Source organism: Muscardinus avellanarius (genome assembly GCF_963383645.1).
Source record: "Muscardinus avellanarius genome assembly, chromosome: 10".
Lineage (NCBI taxonomy): Eukaryota > Metazoa > Chordata > Mammalia > Rodentia > Gliridae > Muscardinus > Muscardinus avellanarius.
The window spans coordinates 16,925,030-16,949,158 of NC_137796.1; the positions used below are offsets into that span (position 1 = coordinate 16,925,030).

General features: G+C 47.0%; 2 protein-coding genes across 2 annotated transcripts in view; both read left to right on the forward strand.

Annotated features, from left to right (window-relative positions):
• TERF2 (telomeric repeat binding factor 2) overlaps positions 1-6,785 on the forward strand; it is a gene marked incomplete at both ends in the record, with an annotated part of 48,480 nt that extends 41,695 nt beyond the window's left edge. The window contains 3 exons of the mRNA XM_080702713.1: positions 1,402-1,487; positions 4,805-4,845; positions 6,627-6,785. Coding sequence (XP_080558839.1) covers positions 1,402-1,487; positions 4,805-4,845; positions 6,627-6,785 — 286 coding nt within the window. The remainder of the gene's footprint in view (positions 1-1,401; positions 1,488-4,804; positions 4,846-6,626) is intronic.
• A 3,346-nt stretch (positions 6,786-10,131) lies between these two features.
• On the forward strand, positions 10,132-23,273 carry TMED6 (transmembrane p24 trafficking protein 6; the record flags this gene model as incomplete). Its single annotated transcript, XM_080704051.1, has 4 exons — positions 10,132-10,344; positions 14,606-14,732; positions 15,806-15,954; positions 23,040-23,273. 4 exons carry the CDS (start codon positions 10,132-10,134, stop codon positions 23,271-23,273), a joined length of 723 nt encoding a protein of 240 aa, XP_080560177.1.
• Between the last annotated feature and the right edge of the window lie 856 nt (positions 23,274-24,129).

Consider the following 24,129-nt stretch of genomic DNA (forward strand, 5'->3'; position numbering starts at 1 on the left):
CATAGCCATTGCTTACAGATGTTCTGTGGCTGATCACAGTGCTCTTACTATGAGATGAAAATAACTGTCTGGCCCAGTATAAGAAAGGAGGTCCAAAAGCCGGCGTGGTGGCGCATGCCTGTAATCTCACAATTGGAGAGGCTTAGACTGAAGGATTGAAATTCGAGGACAACCTCAGCTACTACTTAGTGAGGCCTCTGCAACTCATTGAGACCCTGTTTCAAAATAAAGAATAAAAAATAGGGCTGGGGATGTAGCTCGGAGGTAGAATGCCTGTGGGTGGTTCCATCCCCAGTACTGCACAAAAAAAAAAAAAGAAAGAAAGTAGGTCCAAAACCAGGTGTGGTTTGTGCTTATAATCCCAGTTCTTGGGAGGCTGAGACAGGAGGATTGCAGGTTCATGGCCAGCCTGAGCTGCTTAGTGAGGCCCTCTGCAACTTAGACCCTGTTTCAAAAATAAAGAATAAAAATAGGGCTAGGGATATAGTTCGGAGGTTGCCCCTCTGCTCAACCCTCAGTACTGGGGGAAAAAACCCGACAACAACGAAAAGGTAATCCAGTGATCCCTGAAATACGAATGAGTGGCCCTGGAAGTTCAAGGGCAGGATTGCTGAGTCTGCTCCGCAGAGGTTTAGACAAAGCCCAGAGGTAGAAGGGTTCCATCCCCAGTACCAGCAAAAAAAAGAGAGAAAGATGCCTAAGAATTAACTGGGCAGGGAGGTAGGAGACAGAAACATGCAGAGCTCCAGCAGAGCAGGCTGCCATGCTGCAGTGAGGCCCTCGGTAAGACCACTCCATCTTGGACAGGAAGAGGGATATGGTAATTTGAGGTCGTCTGGTAGAGTACTGGTGCAAGGCACCTTGGGCTTGAGCAGAGGAATGGAGAGGGGAAAGGAAGTCAGCCCAGAGATGGGAGTACAATGTGTCTATCAAAGCGGTCGGAGTTGCAGCTTCTGGGATAGAAGAACACTGGGACCTATACAAGAGTTCAAGCCTGGCCAGGCGTGATGGCGCGCATATCTGTAATCCTAGTACTTGAGAGGCTGAGACGGGAGGAGCGCAGGTTTGAGACCAGCTTCAACTTAGCTAGACTCTTAGCAACCTAGTGAGACCCTGTCTCAAACAAAATATGTAAAGGTCTGAGACCACAGCTTAGAGGTAGAAGCCTCTGGGTTTGATCCCTAGTGCCACACACAAAAAGAGTCAAGGCCAGCCAACCAAACCCAGGAACATGGCAGAGTCGTGGGGCCTGGCGGTGTGCTCGGCGTGGTCCAGGGATGCTCCTGCAGCCAGGGGGACGTTCATGTGGAGATTCCTGCCCTGTGTAGACGGCCGTGCAGGAGCCGGGGCAGGCAAGGCGGCGTGCGCGTCGGCCTCACGCTTCCTCCTTGCTTTCCCCAGACTGTCCAAAGGCAAGTGGAGCAGCTCGAATGGGGTTGAAGAAAAAGAGACCTGGGCGGAAGAGGACGAGCTCTTCCAAGTTCAGGGTAAGCAGCATGTTCTCTCGGCCATCCTGATGCTCGCGGAGTGCAGGAGCGCGGCCGGCTTCGCACCGTTCCAGAAGCCGCTGTCTCCAGGCTGGAACAGCTTAAGTTCCTGCCTCGCCTCGCTTTCTCTCTCTCTTTTTTTTTTTTTTTTTTTTTTGGTGGTACTGGCGTTCCTGGAAACCCTTTTACCACTGGGCTATACTCCCAGACCTATTTTTATATTTTTTTATTTGGAAACAGGGTCTCTTAAGCCAGCAAGGCTGACTTCGAACCTACACGTTCCTCCTGTCTCCGCCTCCCAAGCGCGGGGATTACAAGCGTGTGCCACCACACCCGACTGACTTTCTCTTTTGTATTATAGTATCTGGGATTGAAACCAGGGTGTTCTAGCCAGGCGTGGTAGCGCACGCACGCTTGTAATCCCCGCGCTTGGGAGGCTGAGACAGGAGGATCACGCAGGTTCGAAGCCAGCCTCAGCTACTTAGTGAGGCTTTCAGCAACTTAGTGAGACCCTCTTTCCAAATAAAATATAAAATAGGTCTGGAAGTATACCCTGGAGGTAGAAAGCCTCTGGGTTCCTCCCCCCAGTACCACCAAAAAAAAAGAAAAAAGAAACCAAGGGGTTCTACCTGAGCTATACCCCCAGATCTATTTTTTATTCATTATTTTGAAACAGGGTCTCAGTAAGTAGTGGAGAACTTCACTGTGTACCTGAGGCTGACAGCAAACCTGCAGTCCTCCTGTCTCAGCCTCCCAAGTACTGGGACTGTAGGTGTGTACCACTACACCAGGCTTCCTGGCCTCACTTTAATTCTTTTTCTTTTTTTGGGGGGGGGGCGGTACTGGGGATTGAACCTAGGATCACTCTACCTCTGAGCTACACCAACAGCCCTATTTTTTTATTCTTTTTTTTTTTTTTTTAAACAGGGTCTCACTCAGATGCAGAGAGCCTCACTTAACTGGCTGAGACAGGCCGTGAACCTGCAATCCTCTCGTCCCAGCCTCCCAAGTACCTGGATTACAAGCATGCACCACCACGCCTGGTTTAATTCATATATTAAATAAAGTTTTACCTTCTTTCTCATAAACAATGGAGACTTCAAAGCACACTTTGTTTAAAGAAAATTCCTGGTTTTCTTTTAATAAATCCTTAAGCCAGGCATGTGACACATTCTTTTAATTTCAGTACTTGGGAGGCTGAAATGGGGAGATTACAGGTTTGTGACCAGCCTCAGCTATTTAGTGAGGCCCTCTGCAGTTTAGTGAGACCCTGTTTCAAAAAGAAGAATAAAAAGCCGGGTGTGGTGGCGCACGTTTGTAATCCCAGCATTCGGGAGGCTGAGACCAGAGGATCCTGGTTCGCGGACAGCCTCAGCTACTTAGTGAGAGGCCCTCTGCAACTTAGTGAGACTCTTTTTCAAAATAAAGAATACAAAATAGGGCAGGGGGTATAGCTCAGAGGTCAAATGCCTCTGGGTTCCATTTCCAGACCCGCAAAAAAAAAAAAAAAGAAGAAGAAGAAGAATAAAGCTAGGCATGGAGGCACACACTTATAATCCCAGCATTCAGGAGGCTGAGACTGGAGGATCGTGGTTCGCGGACAGCCTCAGCTATTTAGTGAGGCCCTCAGCAACTCAGTGAGACCCTGTTTCCAAATAAAGAATAAAAAATAGGGCTGGGGGTGTTGCTTGGAGGTAGAATACCCCTGGGTTCCATCCCCAGTACTGCAAAAATCAAAAACATAAAAATAGGGCTGGGTGTGTGGCCTGATGTTGCATACCTATAATCCCAGTACTTCCAGTACTTGGGAGGCTGAGACAGAACACAATTTCTTGGCCAGCCTCAGCTACTTAGTGAGGCCCTTTGTAACTCAGTGAGACCCTGTTTCAGAATAAAGAATTAGAAAATAAGAAACCGTGGCGTGGTGGCGCACGCTTGTAATCCCAGGATTTGGGAGGCTGAGACCAGAGGATCATGGTTCGTGGACAGCCTCAGCTACTTAGTGAGGTCCTCTGCAACTTAGTGAGACCCTGTTTTAGAATAAAGAATTTAAAAATAAGAAGTTGGGGCATGGTGGCACATGCTTGTAATCCCAGGCAGGGGGTGTAGCTCAGAGGTAAAAAGCGCCTGGGTTCCATTCCCAAACCCGCAAAAAAAAAAAAAAAAAAAATAGGGCTGGGAGCCGGTGTATGTCACACACTTGTAATCCAGCATTTGGGAGGCTGAGACAGGAGGATCGAGGTTTGCAGACAGCCTCAGCTACTTAGTGAGGTCCTCTGCAATTTAGTGAGACCCTTTTTCAAAATAAAGAATAAAAAATAGGGCAGGGAGTGGAGCTCAGAAGCAGAATGCCCCTGGGTTCCATCCCCAGACCCACACACACACAAATAAGTAGAGCTATTGTTATAGCTGCGAGATAGAGTTCCCCTGGGTTCCATGGTCTAGGAGTATTACTCAGAGGTAGACTGCCCCTGGTTCAGTCCCTAGTACTCCCGCCTCAAAAAAAATAATCAAGGATTTGAAAATTCTGGCATAATGCAGTAAAACTCTGCTATTTCAAAGCAGTGAGGAAAAAAATTATACAAATACTCTGGACATAAAACACATAAATATGAAGGTATCACTTATATTTCTCAGTAATTTTTGAAAATGATGATTTCACTAAAAGGCCTGGATCCACCATTTACTAGTCCTTATTAAAGGCCTGTTTGTAGCCGGGCGTGGTGGCGCACGCTTGTAATCCCAGTACTTGGGAGGCTGAGACAGAGGATCCAGGGTTGTGGCCAGCCTCAGCTACTTGCTCTCCGCAACTTAGGGAGACCCTGTTTAAAAAAAAAAAAAAACGGAACACCAGGAGGCGGAGACAGGAGGATCGCGGAGACAGGAGGATCGCGCAGGTTCGAAGCCCCTCGCTGGCTTAAGAGACCCTGTTTTCAAATAAAAAAATAGGTCTGGGAGTGTAGCCCGGAGAAGGGTTTCCAGGAACCCCAGTACCACACACACACACACACACACAAAAAAAAAAAAAAACGGACTGGAGGTGTAGCTCGGAGGCAGAATGCCCCTAGTTTCAGTCCCCAGCACCACATACACACACAAAAAAAAAAGCCTATTTGTAAAGCACTTGATTTTCACAGAAAGTGCTATGGATTAAAATGAACAGTGTTTGCAAAGGACAACAATTGCCCTTTAGTGATGTCTAGCTCTTAAGTTTGTGAAATTCGGGTCAAGTTTTTTCTTTGGGGACATCCTGTGCTTTCTTGTGGTCTATGTCAAGAGAGGTGAACTCTAAGCCTACTTTTTATGTTTTCTAACAGGACCAGGTGAAGACAGTACAATCAGTCTAGGCAAAAAACAGGTAATTTAAATTCTCTCTTTTCATATGAGTTTTGTAATTAGGACAGAGGTAAAAATGTTTCCTCCTCAGTGGCATAGTTTTCCCCTGCACTCGGTAAAAGTGTTTTTTGAGGTAATTCATAAATGGAGAGCTGGGAATGGTGGCACACAACTGTAATCTTCAGGCTTGGGAGGCCAATACAGGGGATGGCGGGTATGAGGCCAGCCTAAACAACTTAGACCATGTTTCCAAATAAAAGTAAAACAGAAACCTGGGTGAGCCGGGCATGGTGGCACACGCTTGTAATCCCAGCATTTGGGAGGCTGAGATCAGAGGATCATGGTTCATGGACAGCCTCAGCTACTTAGTGAGGCCCTCTGCAACTCAGTGAGACCCGGTTTCAAAATAAAGAATAAAGAAATAGGGCAGGGGGTGTAGCTCATAGGTAGAATGCCCCTGGGTTCCATCCCCAGACCCCGCCCCCCCCCAAAAAAAAAAGAAAGAAAAGAAAAGAAACCCGGGCATGGTGGCGCACACTTGTAATCCCCGTGCTTGGGAGGCTGAGACAGGAGGATCACCTAGGTTCGAAGCCAGCCTCAGCTACTTAGGCTTCAGCAACTTAGTGAGACCCTGTTTCCAAATAAAATATAAAATGGGTCTGGGAGTATAACCTGGAAGTATAAAGCCTCTGGGTTCCACCACCAGTACCACCAAAAAATAAATAAGGCTGAGTGTTTAAAAAATAGGGCTGGTTTACTTTTTTTTTTTTTTTTTTTTTTTTTTTTGGTGGTACTGGGGGTGGAACACAGAGGCTTTCTACCTCCAGGTTATACTCCAGACCTTTTTTTATATTTTATTTAGAAATAGGGTCTCACTAAGTTGCTGAGAGCCTCACTAAGTAGCTGAGGCTGGCTTCGAACCTGTGCGATCCTCCTGCCTCAGCCTCCCAAGCGCGGGGATTACAAGCGTGCGCCACCACGCCCGGCTATTAGGGCTGGTTTAATCCCCAGCAACACACACACACACACACACAAACAATAACATTGAGAGGCTGAGACAGGAGGATCGCATATTCGCGGACAGCCTCAGCTACGTAGTGAGGCCTCCACAATTTAGTAAGACCCTTTTTCAAAATAAAGAAGAAAAAATAGGCTGGGGGGTGTAGCTCAGAGGTAGAATGCCCCTGGGTTCAATCCCTAATACTGCAAGTAAAGTAAAATAGGGCTGGGGTATAGCTCAGAGGTAGAATGTTTTGGGGCTGAATTCCCCCACACCACAAAAATAAAATAGGACTGAGGATATAGCTTAGAGGTAGAACATCCCTGGGTTCCATCCCCAGTACGAAAAACAGAAATGGATGGCCATTGAAAATTACCCAGTGAGCTGGGCGTGGTGGCGCATGCTTGTAATCCCAGCATTCGGGAGGCTGAGACCTGGAGGATCACAGTTCGCAGACAGCCTCAGCTACTTAGTGAGGCCTCTTGCAACTCAGTGAGACCCGGTTTCAAAATAAAGAATAAAAAATGGGGCAGGGGGTGTGGCTCGGAGGTCAAATGCCCCTGGGCTCCATCCCCAGACCCGTAAAAAAAGAAAAGAAAATTACCCAGTGTCTGGATCCACAGCCTGCTGGCACTGCCCTTGCCGCCCGCCTTAGGTTCAGCGCATTGTCAGGGGTGGAGCCCGTGCGTGCCTCCCGCAGGCCAGGCGACTCTGCTGAGCCCGCGCCCTCCTCTAGCTCAGTGCTATTTTGGACAACATGTGAGTGGGGCGGGTGTTGATAAGTCTTTTTTATTTCCTTCCAGAAATGGACAGTAGAAGAAAGTGAGTGGGTCAAGGCTGGAGTGCAGAAGTACGGGGAAGGAAACTGGGCCGCCATTTCAAAAAATTACCCATTTGTTAACCGAACAGCTGTGATGATTAAAGATCGCTGGCGGACCATGAAAAAACTTGGCATGAACTGAAGCGGCCCCACTCGCGGGACGCCGGAGCACGCCTCCCAAGATGGTCCCCGATGGTCTGTCTTTCCGAAGCGGGGCTGCGATGAGACCTTGGGCCCCCCCCCCCCCCCCCCCCCCGGTGTGGGGAGGCCCCAGCGCCACTGCGCCACTGCCCAGGATCCTGGAGCTGAGACCGAGAAGCGGAGGGAGCCGCTCCACGCCCTCGGCAGCGGTGACGGCGCCGGACACAGTCGTGTTTCCCGTTAGTGGCCCGCTTAGCCCTGCGCCCAGTGGTCTCAGCCTTCCAGGGAACGGTGGGCCCCGTGGGGCCGCCGCCGCCATCGCGCGAGCCGAGTGGACAGCGCGGAGCCGCCTCGAGCTGCAGCCGCCGCCGCCCGCCCTCGTGCGCGGCCGGGGCCAGGCTCGTCTCCGCTTCTCGTGCTTCAAACAGTGTGTTCTCTCGGTGAAACGGTGATTGTAGATATGCTTAGCCTCCCTGTCCCCCGTCTCCCTTCTCATTTCCTTCCTAGTGCTGGACTTAACGCTTAGAAAGTCCTCCCGACTGACAAAGCCGAGCCCGCCCCGACCGTGCTGTGCCAGAGCCCTGCGCTGGAACTCCATCCCTTCCCTTTTGTACTGTGTTGTGCTTGCTGCCTCTCAGACACCCTGAAGGACTGTCTTTTTAGCAGAAAATTTCAGTAAAGTGTTTTCTGTAATCTTTTTTTAAAATGAGGATTAATTATTGTCCATACTTGTAGCTCTCTTCATTAAAGTCTTGCTTCTCTCAAGAGCTGTTCAGTGCTGTTCAGCATGTGTTCACAGATGCAGGTAGCAAAGTGTTGGGCAGACTGTGGTGCTGGGGATTGAGCCCAAGGCCATTCTACTGCCAAGCTGCACCCCTGGACTTTTTTTTTTTTTTTTTAATAGGGTTTTGTTAAGTTGTTGAGGCTAGCCTTGAACTTGCAATCCTCCTGCCTCAGCCTCCCAAGTACTAGGATTACAGGCATTCACCACCATGCCCAACTATTTTGAACAAACCTGGCTGAACTGTATTGGTCAGGAGGCTGCTGTCTGGAGCCAGCTGTGCTGCACGCCTGCAATCCCAGTACCTGAGAGGCTAAGACAGGAGGATTGCAGGTTCAAGGCCAGCAACGTAGTGGGATCCTGCACAACCGCTTCAAAATACAGATAAGGTTAGGGGTGTGGCTCAGAGGTAGCATGCGCCTGGATTCAAACCCCAGGAACACCAAAAAAAGTCAGCCAGCCATGCTGGTAAATGCTTGTAAACACAGCGACTCAGGACGGTGAGGTGGGAGAATCACAACTTGGAGGTCAGTTTCAGCAGCTTAGCAAGACCTTGTCTCAAAATATAAATAGGGCTGAGGGCATAGATCAGTGGTAGAGCACCGCTGCACTCGGTCCCAGAACCAGTGCAAGTACAAAACGCCGGGTCGAGTGCACTTTTATGTTCTGTCCGTCATTGGAAGCCGTTGGACAATGTGGAAGTTTCCTCTTAATTTGCCCATTTCTTTATCCAACATACTTTTTATTGTTTGCTTGTTTACTGTGGCGCTGGAAAGTGGACCCAGGGGTGTTCTGCATCCAAACTACATGCTCAGTCCTATTATTTATTTATTTATTTATTTATTTAGCGGGTCTGGGGATGGAACCCAGGGACATTTGACCTCCCAGCTACACCCCCTGCCCTAATTTTTTTTTTTTTTTTTTTTTTTTTTTGGAAACAGGGTCTCACTAAGTTGCTGAGAGCCTCACTAAGTAGCTGAGGCTGGCTTTGAACCTGCGCGATCCTCCTGTCTCAGTCTCCCAAGCGCTGGGATTACAAGCGTGCACCACCACGCCCGGCTCTATTTTTATTCTTTATTTTGAAACAGGGTCTTACTAAGTAGCTAAGGGTGGCTGCAAACCTGCGATCCTCCTGTCTCAGCCTCCCAAGTACTGGGATTACAAGCGTGCGCCACCACACCTGGTTTCTTCCTCACTTTGAGTGAGCAAAGGAAAGACAGTGTGTTCTCTATTACCTGTGACACTCCCAGTTAAGGTTCCTGATAGAAGACACTACTGCACTGGTGTCAGAGACCAGCTGGAATAGTGCTGTCAGGACGCGGAGGCTGAGAGCCTAGGAACACTACCCTAGAGGTTGGCAGTGAGCCCCCATGAGCACCAGCCCTGCCCACGAGACCAAGCCAGCCGCTGGGACCTGAACATCGGTGGCCTCTGACACGGTACCTCCCTCCCAGGGCGGAGACGGAGTAAAATCAGACCCTGGGAACTTCCTGGCTCTCCTTGCCATGCAGTCCATGGCATCTGAAGCCATGGATGACTTAGAACCTGGAAGGATGACATGGGTTTCCGAAGGATGACATGGGTTTGAGATGGCTTTGATCCCTGCTGCGGGTGCTGAGGAAGTCATGAACAAAAGAGAAGCTGGAGAGCTGGAACAGTATCCTCTGGAAGGGGGTCGTGGGTAGCACCAGGTGAATGTGTCAGGTTGAGTTAGCAGACTCAGTGGAGGGGATCTACCACTTCCTCCTCGCCGTCCTCCATTGAAACAGTAGTACTTCTGCTTGATTTTGACACCCTATTATAAAATCAAGAATAAAAAATAGGAGTCGGGCGTGGTGGCACATGCTTGTAATCCCAGCATTTGGGAGACTGAGACAGGAGGATCGCAATTTGCAGCCAGCTTCAGCTACTTAGGACCTCCACAACTCAGTGAGACCCTTATTCAAAATAAAGAATAAAAAATAAATAGGGCTGGGGGTGTATCCCGGAGGTAGAATGCCCCTGGGTTTCATCCTCAGTACCGTTAAAAAAATATAAACCAGGCATAGTGGCGCACGCTTGTAATCCCCGCGCTTGGGAGGCTGAGACAGAAGGATCGCACGGGTTCGAAGCCAGCCTCAGCTACTTAGTGAGGCTCTCAGCAACTTACCGAGACCCTGTTTCCAAATAAAATATAAAAAAGGTCTGGGAGTATAGCCCGGAGGTAGAAAGCCTCTGGGTTCCACCCACAGGACCACAAAAAAAAAAAAAAAAAGGCATAAAAAACAAGGCAGGGGGTGTAGCTCGGAGGTCAAATGCCCCTGGGTTCCATCCCCAGGCCCGCAAAAGGAAGGAAGGGAGAAGGGAGGGAGGGAGGGAGGGAAGGAAGGAAGGAAGGAAAGGAAGAAAGAGAAAGAAAAGAAAAGAAAGAAAGAAAGAAAGAAAGAAAGAAAGAAAGAAAGAAAGAAAGAAAGAAAGAAACCGGCCTGTTTAACTTGAGTTAATGATTAGCCTCGGGGCTGCCTGCACAGCCCGGTTCCGCAGGCTCCATGCAGTGCACCTGCGGAGAGGGGAGCCGGGAAGCATCATGTCACGTCTCTTCCTCGGGGCTGTGCTGGCAGCTCTGAACCTCGCAACTTCAGTTTGGAGCCAGCAGACAGAAGCCCTCAGCAGCTCAGAGGCGCCGCCACTCTTGCCTGGAGCGGACCGGCACGATTTTGCCATCATGATCGCTCCAGGAGACACAGAATGCTTTTGGCAGTTTGCCCACCAGAATGGATACTTCTTTTTCAGTTACGAGGTAAGTGGGTTCCTCTGGTCGTGCTGGGGATTTTTCCTCCTTTTGTAAGTCAGGTTTAGACTCAAAGTTTGTCTAGTATGCTGTGATTCCTGCAGTGAGTTGGAAACTCTTGGTGAGACCAAGCCAAGGAATCACCAAGGAGAGCCGAAACATATGGCTTAGTCCCTCCAGCCAGTGGCTATAGAAACGCTCAGAGCCCTGGGACAAACATGATATACCTCTTCCTGGAGAGGTCACCAGCACATTAATCTGAGGTAGGGATCAGAGGAAAGAGGGTGCAGCTTAATTTTGTAAATATTTATTTTTATGGTACTGGGAACTGAACCGAGGGGCATTCTACCTCTGAGCTACACCCCCAGTCCTATTTGATTTTTTGAAACAGGGTCTCACTGAGTTGCTAAGTTGATAAGGATCTTGCTATGTTATTGATACTGGCCTCAAACCTGTGATCCTCCTGTCTCAGCCTCCCAAGTTCTGAGATTACAGGTGTGTGCCACCACTATGCCCAACCTTTTTATTTACTTATTTATTTTTGCAGTACTGGGGATGACATTCCAAATACCTCAGAGCTACACCCCAGCCCTATTTTTTAGTCTTTATTTTGAAACAGGGTCTCACTGAGTTGCAAAGGGCCTAAGAGGTAGCTGAGGCTGTCTGCAAACCTTGATCCTTCTGTCTCAGCCTCCCAAATGCTGGGATTACAAGCGTGTGCCACCACGCCTGGCCTAAAATATTTTTTTAAAACATGGATACAGAGCCGGGCGTGGTGGCGCACGCTTATAACCCCCGTGATTGGGAGGCTGAGACAGGAGGATCGCACAGGTTCAAAAGCCAGCCTCAGCTACTTAGTGAGGCTCTCAGCAACTTAGTGAGACCCTGTTTTCAAATAAATTATAAAATAGGCCTGGAAGTATAGCCCGGAGGAAAAAAGCCTCTGGGTTCCACCCCCAGTACCACCAAAAAAATAAATAAATAAAAAATAAAACATGGCCGGGCGTGGTGGCGCATGCTTGTAATCCCCGCGCTTGGGAGGCAGAGACAGGAGGATCGCGCAGGTTCGAAGCCAGCCACGCGCGCTGGCTTAGGAGACCCTGTTTCCAAATAAAAAATGTAAAAATAGGTCTGGGAGAGTAGCCCGGAGATAGAAGGGCTTCCAGGAACCCCAGTACCACCATAAATAAATAAATAAATAAATAAATAAATAAATAAAATAAAACATGGATACATTTGACAAAGATGAAAGAAAAAATCACATGAGCTTTGGAGACTGGCCCAAACATTTAAAAAAAAGCTGCTCTAGTTAATGAGGTCGAGGAGTAGCATCTACTCAACTGTCTTCATAGGTAATTCTGGCAGATTGGAGAATGGCTGGAAAGGTTTCTTTATGCATCCAGATAAACCATTTCTTTTATTTTTTATAGTTATTTATTATTCTTTTTTGTGTGTATGTGTGGTGCTGGGGGTGGAACCCAGGGGCTTTTCTACCTCCGGGATATACTCCCAGATCTATTTTATACTTTATTTGGAAACAGGGTCTCACTAAATTGCTGAGGTTGCCTTCGAACCTGTGCGATCCTCCTGTCTCAGCCTCCCAAGCGCGGGGATTACAAACGTGAGCCACCACGTCTGGCTTAAACGTATTTCTTTTAGCAAAGGAAATGTGTTCTGGTAATATGTCCATGGATCAAGTACTTCCTCACATACTGTGGTCTTATACCACACTGCAAAGGATGGTGAATTCAGCAGTAAAGTTAGAGACTGCCGGGCAAGTTGACGCACACTTGTAATCCCTGTACTTGGGAGGCTGAGACAGGAGGATCACACGTTCTTGGGCAGCCTCAGCTACTTAGTGAAGCCCTCTTAGTGAGACACTGTTTCAAAATAAAGAATAAATAATAGGGCTGGGGGTGTAGCTCAAAGATAGAATGTCCTTGGTTTGAATCCCCCTGGCTTCAATCCCTAGTACCACAAAAACTAATAAAGTCAGAGACTGAGTTTGTGTGTGTGTGTGTGTGTGTGTGTGTGGTACTAGGGATGGAACCCAGGGGCTTTTTACCTCCAGGCTACACTCCCAGACTTATATTTTATTTGTAAACAGGGTCTCACTAGGTTGCTGAGAGCCTCACTAAGTAGCTGAAGCTGGCTTCGAACCTGTGTGATCCTCCTGTCTCAGCCTCCCAAGTACTGGGATTACAACCATGCGCTACCACACCTGGCCAGAGGCTGGCTTCGATCCTTTGCAATCCTTCTGTCTCAGCCTCCCAAGTGTGCCACCATGCCCAGCAATTTTTATTCTTTTATTTCAGGGTTTCACTACGTTGCTGAGGCAGTCCTGGACACTGATCCGTCTTAGTCTTCTAAATACCTGAGTTTTATATACATGTGCCAACACGTCCAGCAAGGCTGTTTCTTTCCTTTGTTGCTTATCTTAAAAACCTTTTAAACTTTCCAATATTTGTTTACATAGTAACAGACTAGGTTGATTTTACTTCATTCCACTCTAACTTAAAAAAATGATTTTTAGCCAGGTGTGGTGGCGCATGCTTGTAATCCCCGCGTTTGGGAGGCGGAGACAAGAGGATCATGCAGGTTCGAAGCCAGCTTCCCTGGCTTAAGAGACCCAGTTTCCAAATAAAAAAATATAAAATAGGTCTGGGAGTGTAGCCTGGAGGTAGAAAAGCCCCTGGGTTCCACCCCAGTACCACACACACACACAAAAAAAAAATTAGAGCAGGGGGTTTAGCTCGGAGCAATGCCTCTGGGTTCCATCCCCAGACCTGCAAAAAATAAATAAATAAATCAGGCTGGAGGTACAACTTGGAGGGTGAATGCCTCTGAATTTAATTCCCAGTAAAAATTATTTTTATTATATATATATATATATATATATATATATATATTTTTTTTTTTTTTTTTTTTTTTTTGCGGTACTGGGGATGGAACCCAGGGCTTTCTACCTCCAAGGTACACCTCCAGCCTTCTTTTTTATTCTTTATTTTGAAACAGGGTCTCGCTGAGTTGCAAAGGGCCTCACTATGTAGTTGAGGCTGTCCTTGAACCACAATCCTCCTGTCTCAGCCTCCCAAATGCTGGGATTACAAGCCTGTGCCACTATGCCTGGCCAGAGCTTTTTTTTTTTTTTTCTTTGTTTAATCTCTGAACAGTACCTACTAGTGAGCTCACCATGGAGTGTCTGCCATAGGTATGGGCTGTGAGCTGCCAAGCAGCAAATGCCCACCAGGGGGCTCACTGACCAAGCAAGTTCAGGAGAACTACAGGCAGAATTCTAGCCATCATCCCAGCCACACCAGCCTTGTGGTAGAGGTGTGGCTTCCTTAGCAGGAGCTGTTGGCGTTTGGAATATTTATTTGTCCTACAGTACTATGGGTTTCTAGAGATTGAACCCAGGAACATTATAATTCTGAGCTACACCCCAGCCCTATTTTAAATTTTTTTTTTTTTTTTTTTTTTTTTTTTTGCGGTACTGGGGATGGAACCCAGAGTCATTCTACTCTGAGTTACACTCCCAGCCCTATTTTTAATCTTTACTTTGAAACAGGGTCTCTCTGAGTTGCATAGGGCCTCACTAAGTAGCTGAGGCTGGCTGTGAACCACGATCCTCATGTCTCAGCCTCCCAACTGCTGGGATTACACGTGTGTGCCACCATGCCCAGCTCCTATTTTAATTTTAATTTAAAATTTTTAATCTGTTTGCGGTAGTGGGGATGGAACCTAGGGGCATTCTACTCTGAGCTACACCCCAGCCCTATTTTTATTCTTGATTTTGAAACAGGGTCTCTCTGAGTTGCAAAGGGCCTCACTATGTAGCTGAGGGCTGTCCGTAAACTGCAATCCTCTTGTCTCACCCTTCCAAATGCTGGGGTTACAAGTGTACGCCACCACGCTCGGCTTCCCAGCCCTAATTTTTTATTCTTTATTTTGAAACAGGGTCTCACAAACTTGCAAAGGCCCTCCCTAAGGAGCTGAGGCTGTCTGCGAACCACGATTCTCCTGTCTCAGCCTCCCGAATGCTGGGATTACGGACATTCACCACCATGTCCGGCTTTTTAATTTTTCTTTTGAAACAGGGTTAAGTTGCTATGGCTAACTCAAACCTGTGATCCTCCTGTCTCGGCCTCCTAAGTACTGGGATTACAGGTGTGTGCCACCATGCCCGGCTATGTGGGATGTCCATCTTACCACCTGAATGGCTTCTTGCTAACATAGCGGGGCCTCTCCTCTCTTCTTTCTGTCTTGGCAGGTTCAGCGGACAGTCGGCATGTCACGTGAACGGCAGGTCACAGCCACTGCACACACGCCCCAGGGCTCCCACCTCGGCACCTCCCAGGATGTCCGGGGCCAGATTAACTTCTCTACCCAAGAGTCAGGTATGTTTTTATCCCCATGGCTACCTTTTATAACCACTGGGTTCAATGAAACAGAAAATAAAGAGGAAGTACCTAGAGATGGCGAAATGGTAGGAAGAAAATTTGGCCTTCAACACCAAAATCCAGCCGGGCGTGGTGGCGCACGCTTGTAATCCCCGCGCTTGGGAGGCAGAGACAGGAGGATCGCTCAGGTGCGAAGCCAGCCTTGCTGGTTTAAGAGACCCTGTTTCCAAATTAAAAAGTATAAAAATAGGTCTGGGAGTGTAGCCCGGAGGTAGAAGGGTTTCCAGGAACCCCAGTACCACTAACCCCCCCAAAAAAAAAACCAAAAAGAAAACAACACCAAAATCCAGTGTTTCTAGAGACCTCTTACAGCAAAGAACTTTGAAAGGCATTCCCAGCTGGTATGGTGGTGCATGCTTGTAACCCCACTACTTGGGAGGCTGAGATAGCGTCTCGGGTTCGTGGCCAGCCCCAGCTACTTAGTGAGGCCCTCTGAAATTTAGTGAGATCCTGTTCAAGATAGGGAATAAAAAATAGGGCTTGAGCTGGGCTTGGTGGCGCACCCTTGTAATCCCAGCATTCGGGGGGCTGAGACCGGAGGATCCGGTTCACGGACAGCCTCAGCTACTTGGTGAGGCCCTCTGCAACTCAGTGAGACCCAGTTTCAAAATAAAGAATAAGCCAGGCGTGGTGGCGCACGCTTGTAATCCCCACGCTTGGGAGACAGAGACAGAAGGATCACTCAGGTTCGAAGCCAGCCATGCGCGCTGGCTTAGGAGACCCTGTTTCCAAATAAAAATGTAAAAATAGGTCTGGGAGTGTAGCCCGGAGGTAGAAGGGCTTCCAGGAACCCCAGTACCACCAAAAAAAAAAAAAAAAAAAGAAGAATGAAAAATAGGGCAGGAGGTGTAGCTCAGAGGTCTAATGCCCCTGGGTTCCATCCCCAGACCCGCACAATAAATAAATAAATAAATAATAAAAATAGGGCTTGAGATGTAGCTCAGAGATAGAATGTCCCTGGATACCAATCCCAGTACCACCAGAAGAAAAAAAAAATGGAATTCCAACAGGTTTTTATCAGCTTTGTCTAACAAACCAGCAAAATCGATTTGGTTCAGTGCAAGTGTACCTCAACTTTGGAGTCTTCTATGAAGGGCATGAGATGGACCACAAAGAGAATCAAAGAAAACAGCTGAATGATACTCTGGATGCAATTGAGGTAATGAAGTATTTGTGGGAGAAATATTCATGGGAACTGGTTTTTCTTGTGTGTATGTAGTAAAGGAGATTTAACCCTGCAGCATTCTACCTTTGGGCTATACCCCCAGTTATCCCTCTTTTTTACTGCGTTTGGTACTGGAGATTAAACCCGGGGACATTCTACCTCTGACCTCCAGACCTATTTTATTTAATTAATTTATTTATTTGTTTATTTATTTATTTTGCGGGTCTGAGGATGGAACCTGTTATAGTTTGGGGGAACTGTTCCCGGGGACCTCTGTTAGGCTCCCAGAAACTTCCCGTAGCTGCGGGTTCTTATTCTGAACCAGGATCAATATACACTAGTCCGAATTCTTGCCAAAAACTTAAATGAGTTTATTATTATAAAGATAGAAATATAGGAAAAAGTTTACAGCCTTATACTATTCCTGGGATAGTATAGGGGCATGACCCGAAATAAAGTCACTGACAATTCTATTACGGTTGTAAGTGTTATGACACCCTTAGAAAGAGGTTAGAGCTTAATGCACTACGCCACAGAGTGACATAGTGGGATGAACCAAAACGAAGTCACCGAAGATTCCTGGACACAGAGTATTTTTATAACCAGCCTTCTGAGTCAGCTAGATCCGCCCTTTCTCCAGGGCAGGAGGGCAGGTCTTTTGATAGACCAGCTCTGTCTCTGGCACAGACCCCCATGCCTTTTTACACTCCAAAATGTGTTAAGTTGCTTATTTGGAGGGAGTCTGGGATTCCTCCACATCCTTGAGGAAGTTGGCTTCTCCTAGAAATATAAAAAGACTCTAGGCTGCCGGGCGTGGTGGCGCACGCTTGTAATCCCTGTGCTTGGGAGGCGGAGACAGGAGGATCGCGCAGGTTCGAAGCCAGCCGTGCTGGCATAAGAGACCCTGTTTCAAAAATATAAAATAGGTCTGGGAGTGTAGCCCGGAGGAAGAAGGGCTTCCAGGAACCCCAGTACCACCAAAAAAAAAAAAAAAAGACTCTAGGCTTTTGGGCTCCTTCTATTCTCTCACTAATTACCCTTGGTGCCTAGGAATCCGCAGCCCTTTTCTTGAAGCTCCTGGCTTTTTTTTTTTTTTTTTTTACTACCAAATACATATTTTGAAAATTGAAAATCTTTCCCAATACTGGTACATTAATACGTTTTGAATCCTCTTCCCAATACTGGTACAGAACCCAGGGGCTTTTGACCTCTGAGCTCCACCCCCTGCCCTATTTTTTTATTCTTTATTTTGAAACAGGGTCTCACTAAGTTGTGGAGGGCCTCACTAAGTAGCTGAGGCTGTCTGCGAACCGTGATCCTCCTGTCTCAGCCTCCCGAAAGCAAGGATTACAAACGTGTGCCACCACGCCCAGCTTATTTTTATTTTTTAAACAAAATCTCACTAGGTTGATGGGTCTCACTACTTGCTGAGGCTGCCATCAGACTTGTGATACTCCTTTCTCAGCCTCCAAAGTACTAGGATTACAGGCTTCTGCCACCACGCCTGGGTGCCTCCAATCTTCTTATGCTTTTGCTACCAAACAGGATCTCTTGAGTTGTTGAGGGCCTCATTCAGTTGCTGAAGCAGGCCTTAAACCTGCAATCCTTCTGTCTCAGTCTTCCAAATACTGGGATGACAGGCTTGACCACCATGCCCTACTCCTTTTCAAAAATTTAAAGTTGCCAGGTGTGGTGGCGCACGCTTGTAATCCCCCCGCTTGGGAGGCCAAGACAGGAGGATCACGCAGGTTCGAAGCCAGCCTCGGCTACTTAGTGAGGCTCTCAGCAACTTAGTGAGACCCTGTTTCCAAATAAAATATAAAATAGGTCTGGGGTTATAGCCCGGAGGTAGAAAGCCCCTGGGTTCCACCCCCAGTACCACAAAAAAAAAAAAAAAAAAAAAAATTGAAGTTGCAGGGTGTGGTGGCGCACCCTTATAATCCCTGCGCTTGGGAGGCTGAGACAGGAGGATCGCACAGGTTCGAAGCCAGCCTCAGCTACTTAGTGAGACCCTGTTTCCAAATAAAATAGAAAATAGGTCTCGAGGTGTAGCCCGAAGGTAGAGGCACCTGGATTCCATCCCCAAGATCACAAAATAAAATAGGACTGAGAATGTAGCTTAGAGGTAGAATGCACCTGGGTTCCATCCCTGGTATCTCTCTCTCACATGTGCACGTGTACACACACACACACACACACACACACACACACACACACACACACACACTGTGGTGTCCGCTAAGCTGCAAGGCTGCCTCAACTTTGGCCTCCCATGTAGTTGAGCTGTCAGGCATGTCCCAGTGCGCCTGGTATTTTTACTTTTCAAGGTCTCCTTGGTGCACAAAAGCTCACTGCCTGCCTTAGAAATGGAAGTTTTACTTGAAAACGCCAAGGGCGTTTAACAATTACACAACGTCCATGGCTGGTTTGTCCTGCAATGGCAGTTTGGTAATTCCAAATGACAGTATTTCCTGCGACACCTAAGGTATTTATGATGTGGCTCATTAATAAAGGATCCGCGGGCAGTAGAGATGATCTAGAAGGCAATAGAGGGCTAAAGCTTTCGAAAGCTAGAGCTCCAGTGGAAAGCGAGCTCTGGATAAAGCACTGGTCTCCCTCCCTCCCTCCCTCCCTCCCTCCCTCCTTTCTTTCTTTCTTTCTTTCTTTCTTTCTTTCTTTCTTTCTTTCTTTCGTGGTAGTGGGGATGGAACCCAGGGCCATTCTACCTCCAAGCTACACCCCCAGCCCTATTTTTTTTATTTTGTAACAAGGCTTCACTGAGTTGCAAAGGGCCTAAGTAGCTGAGGCTGTCCACGAACTGTGATCTTCCTGCCTCAGCCTCTCAAATGCTGGGATTGCAAGCTTGCACCACCAGGCCTGGCTTGATTTTTCATTATTAAAGAAACCCTTCTAGGCTGGGGGTGTAGCTGAGTGGTATGGTGCTTGCCTAGCATGTGAGAGGCCCTGGTTTTTATGCACGTGTGGGGGAAGTGGGGGGATTGAGCCCAGGCCTTGCGCATGCTAGGAAGACACTAAGTCACATCCCCAGTCAAAGAAACTTAAAACTATAGCCAAAGGCCAAGCATGACGGCACACACTTGTAATCCCAGCATTTGGGAGGCTGAGACCAGAAGATTGTGGTTCATGGCCTGCCTCAGGTACTTAGTGAGGCCCTCCGCAACTCAGTGAGACCCTGTTCCAAAAAGAATAAAAAAAGCCGGGCGTGGTGTTGCACGCTTGTAATCCCAGCATTCGGAAGGTTGAGACAGAAGGATTGCAGTTCGCGAACAGCCTCAGCTACTTAGTGAGGCCATCTGCAACTCAGTGAGACCCTGTTTCAAAATAAAGAATAAAAAATAGGGCTGAGGGTATAGCTCAGAGGTAGAATGCCCCTGGGTTCCATCCCCAGTGCCGCATAAAACCCCAATAATAACGATAATTAATAATAATAATAATAATAATAATAAATAGGACTGGGGGCTTAGCTTGGAGGTAGAATGCCCCTGGGTTCATCCCTGGTACCACACAAAAAAAAGGTAAACTGGGCATGGTGGTGCACACTTGTAATCCCGGCATTTGGGAGGCTGAGACAGGAGGATCGCAGTTCAGACGGCCTCTGCTACTTAGTGAGGCCCTTTGCAACATGATGAGACCCTGTTACAAAATAAAGAATAAAAAATAGGGCTGGAGGTGTCACTTGGATGTAGAATGCTCCTTAGTTCCATCCCTAGTACTGCAAATTAAAAAAAAAAAAAGACTAAAATATAGAACTGGGGGTGGTAGCTCGGATTACAAGCATGCACCACCACATCTGATCACAGTCCTTTTTTTTTTTTTTTTGTGGTACTGAGGATGGAACCTAGAGGCCTTCTACCTCTGGGCTATACTCCCAAGCCTATGTTATATTTTATTTGGCAACAGGGCCTCACTAAGTTGCTGAGGCAGGCTTCGAACCTGCATGGTTCTTCTGTCTCTACCTCCCAAGTACTGGGATTACAAGTTTGCGCCATGATGCCTAGCCATAGTCCTTTTTGTTTCTTCTTTTGTGGTACTGAGAATGAAACTCGGGCATTCTACCACCAAGCTACAACCCCTGCCCTATTCTTTCTTTCTTTTTTTTTTTTTTTTTTTGTGGTACTGGGGGTAGAACCCAGGGGCTTTCTACCTCCGAGCTATATCCCAGACCTATTTTATATTTTATTTGGAAACAGGGTCTCACTAAGTTGCTGAGAGCCTCACCAAGTAGCTGAGGCTGGCTTTGAATTTGTGTGATCCTCTGATCTCAGCCTCCCAAGCGCTGGGATTACAAGCGTGTGCCACAACACCCGGCTTTATTATTTATTCTTTTATTCATTCATTCATTCATTCATTTTTTGCAGGTCTGGGGATGGAACCCAGGGCATTCGACTTCTGAGCCACACTCCCTGCCTTATTTTTTATTCTTTATTACAAAATAGAGTCTCACTAAGTTGCAAAGTGCCTCACTGAGTAGCTGAGGCTATCTGTGAACCATAATCCTCTGGTCTCAGCCTCCTAAATGCTGGGATTAAAAGCATGTGTCAAAGCCGGGTGTGGTGGTGCACACTTGTAATCCCCGTGCTTGGGAGTCTGAGACAGGAGGACCATGCAGGTTCGAAGCCAGCCTCAGCTACTTAGTGAGGCTCTCAACAACTTAGTGAGACCCTGTTTCCAAATAAAATATAAAATGGGTCTGGGAGTATAGTCCGGAAGTAGAAAGCCTCTGGGTTCCACCCCCAGTACCACCAGAAAAAAAAGAAAAAAAAAAAAAAAAAAAGCATGCATCACCAAGTCCAGCTCTATTCTTTATTTTATTATTTTTTGGTGGTACTGGGGTTCCTGGAAACCCTTCTACCTTAGGGCTACACTCCCAGACCTATTTTATATATTTTTTTAATTTGGAAAGAGGGTCTCTTAAGCCAGCGCTGCTGGCTTAGAACCGGCGCGATCCTCCTGTCTCTGCCTCCCAAGTGTGGGGATTACAAGTGTGTACCACCACGCCCGGCTTCTATTCTTTATTTTTAAACAGGGTCTCACTGAGTTGCAGAGGTCTCACTAAGTAGTTGAGGCTGTCTGTGAACCACGATCCTCAGTCTCAGCCTCCCAAATGCTGGGATTACAAGCGTGCGCCACCATGCCTGGCTCATAGTCCTATTTTTTTTTTTTTTTTTTTGGTGGCACTGGGGGTGGAACCCAGAGGCTTTCTACCTCTGGGCTACACTCCCAGACCTATTTTATATTTTATTTGGAAACAGGGTCTCACTAAGTTGTTGAGAGCCTCACTAAGTAGCTGAGGCTGGCTTCAAACCTGTGCGATCCTCCTGTCTCAGCCTCCCAAGCGCGGGGATCACAAGCGTGCGCCACCACGCCCGCCCCTCATAGTCCTGTTTTTAATCAGGGTTTCACTAGGTTGCTCGCTGAAGCCTTGAACCTATGACTTTCCTTTCTCAGCCTCCAGTGTTCTGGGATGACAGGTATGTGCCAACACGCTCAGCCAGATCAACTCTCACGTACAGCAAAACAAGTATTTATCAAGTGTAATAGTACTATGGGCCTGGCAGAGTGGCATACTTTTGTATTTCCAGTATTTGGGAGGCTGAGACAGGAGGATCACAGTTTGAAGACAGTTTGAAGACAGCTATTAATTATTGAGGCCCTTTGCAACTCAGTGAGACTGTTTCAAAATAAAGAATAAAAATAGGACTGGGGGATAGCTCAGAGGTGAATTCCCCTGGGTTCAATAACCAGTACCAAAAAAATAAAAAAAGAATAAAATATAGGTCTGGAGGTGTATCTTGGAGGTAGAATGCCCTGGATTCCATCCCCAATACCACAAAATAAATAAATAAATGGTATAATGGGGGTAGGGGTTTAGCTTAGTGATACTATCAACCTAGAAAATGCTTGCTTAAGCCAGGTGTGGTGCACACTTGTAGTCCCAGTACTAAGGGAGGCAGAGACAGGAAGATCACAGGTTCGCGGCCAACCTCAGCTACTTTGTGAGATCCTGTTTCAAAATATAAAGAATAAAAAATAGATTGGAGCCAGGATTGGTGGCACATGCTTTTAATCCCAGCATTTGGGAGGCTGAGACAAGAGGATCATGGTTCATGAGCAGCCTTAGCTACTACTTAGGCCCTTTGCAACTCAGTGAGCACGTGATTCAAAATAAAGAATAGGAAAGAAGAAATAGGGCTGAGGGTGTAGATGGGAGGTAGAATGTCCTTGGGTTCTATCCCTAGCACCAAAAAAAAAAAAAAAAAAAAAAAAAAAAAAAATATATATATATATATATATATATATATAGAGAGAGAGAGAGAGAGAGAGAGAGAGAGAGAGAGAGAGCGCGCGCGCGTGCGTGCTGGGGTGTAGATTGAGGTAGAATGCGCCTAGGGTTCAGTCTCCAGGATGCAAAAAAAAAAAAAAAAATGCTGGGTGTGGTGGCACATACTTGTAATCGTAAGCACTTGGGAGGCTGAGACAGGAGGATCACACAGGTTCAAAGCCAGCCTCAGCTACTGAGTGAGGCTCTCAACAACTTAGTGAGACCCTGTTTCCAAATAAAGTATAAAATAGGTCTAGGAGTATAGCATGGAGGTAGAAAAGCCCCTGGGTTCCACCCACAGTACTAAAACAAACAAACAAAAAAATAAAAAGCAAACTTAAAAATAAAGAAGCTGGGCGTGATGGCACACGCTTGTAATCCCCGCGCTTGGGAGGCTGAGACAGGAGGATCGCACAGGTTTGAAGTCAGCCTCGGCTACTTAGTGAGGCTGTCAACAACTTAGTGAGACCCTGTTTCCAAATAAAATATAAAATAGGTCTGGGAGTGTAGCCCAGAGGTAGAAAGCCCCTGGGTTCCACCCCCAGTACCACCAAAAAAAATAAAATAAAAAAAGAAAAAAGAAAGAAAATGCTGGCTTGAGTATTAGCACAGCTGAATAAATACAGAGTACCTTAAAATGACATGGTACATTCTTTCCCTTCCCAGTGACTTAGGTCAGCGCTGGCGGCACCACGAGCCTAGATCGGGGTAGATCCCTTCATTTTTTCTCCCACAGGTGAGCACACGAAAGGTACAGAACAACGTCTTCCACATGTGGCGATTTTATAATTTTGCCCGGATGAGGAAGATGGCCGACTTCTTTCTTCTTCAATCAAACTATACCTATGTCAACTGGTGGTCCACAGCCCAGAGCCTTGTTATTGTTCTTTCTGGGATTCTGCAGCTGTATTTCTTGAAGCGTCTCTTCAATGTCCCAACAACTACTGACTCGAAGAAGCCAAGATGCTAAGCTGACCAGAGCATCCAGCTTTTCTTTTTCTTTTTTTTGGCAGGTCTGGGGATGGAGCCCAGGGGCATTCGATCTCCGAGCTACACCCCCTGCCCTATTTTTTCTTCTTTATTTTGAAGCCGGGTCTCACTGAGTTGCAGAGGGCCTCACTAAGAGCTGAGGCTGTCCGCGAACCGCAATCCTCCGGTCTCAGCCTCCCGAATGCTGGGATGACAAGCGTGCGCCACCACGCCCGGGTCCAGCTTTTCTTCAGAAGCAACTTTGTCAAAACTTTGTCCAAATCAGCTTGGTAAAGTTAAGGGAAAAAAAAAAATCAATTTAGTCTGTTAGTCATTTGTACTCATCAACAAAAGCTAAATGGCAATAAAATTAAAATGTAAAAGTTCTTAAGTTAGCTCTTTCTATAATAGTTTTTTTTCTGTGTGTGTGTGTGGGGGGGTTCCGGGGATGGAATCCAGGGGCATTCAACCTCCAAGCTACACCGCCTGCCCTATTTTTTATTCTTTATTTTGAAACGGTCTCACTAAATTGCAGAGGGTCTCACTAAGTAGCTGAGGCTGTCCACGAACCATGATCTTCCGGTCTCAGCCTCCCAAATGCTGGGATTACAGGTGTGCACCACCACGTCAGGCTTTTAATAAGTATTAAATGCTAAAAAAAAAAAAAAAAAAAATGCTTATCATAGAGCAGTCCCTATCCTTCATGTTCTACTTAGTTGTGAGCAGAAAATCCGAGAAGGGAGGAGTCAAGAAAGACAGGACAATCACATTTGCCCACAGAGGAACCGCAGCCATAGAACACTGAAATTGAAGAGTTTTATTTTTAGAGATGTTATCTTTGGAATTAAAAATAAGCA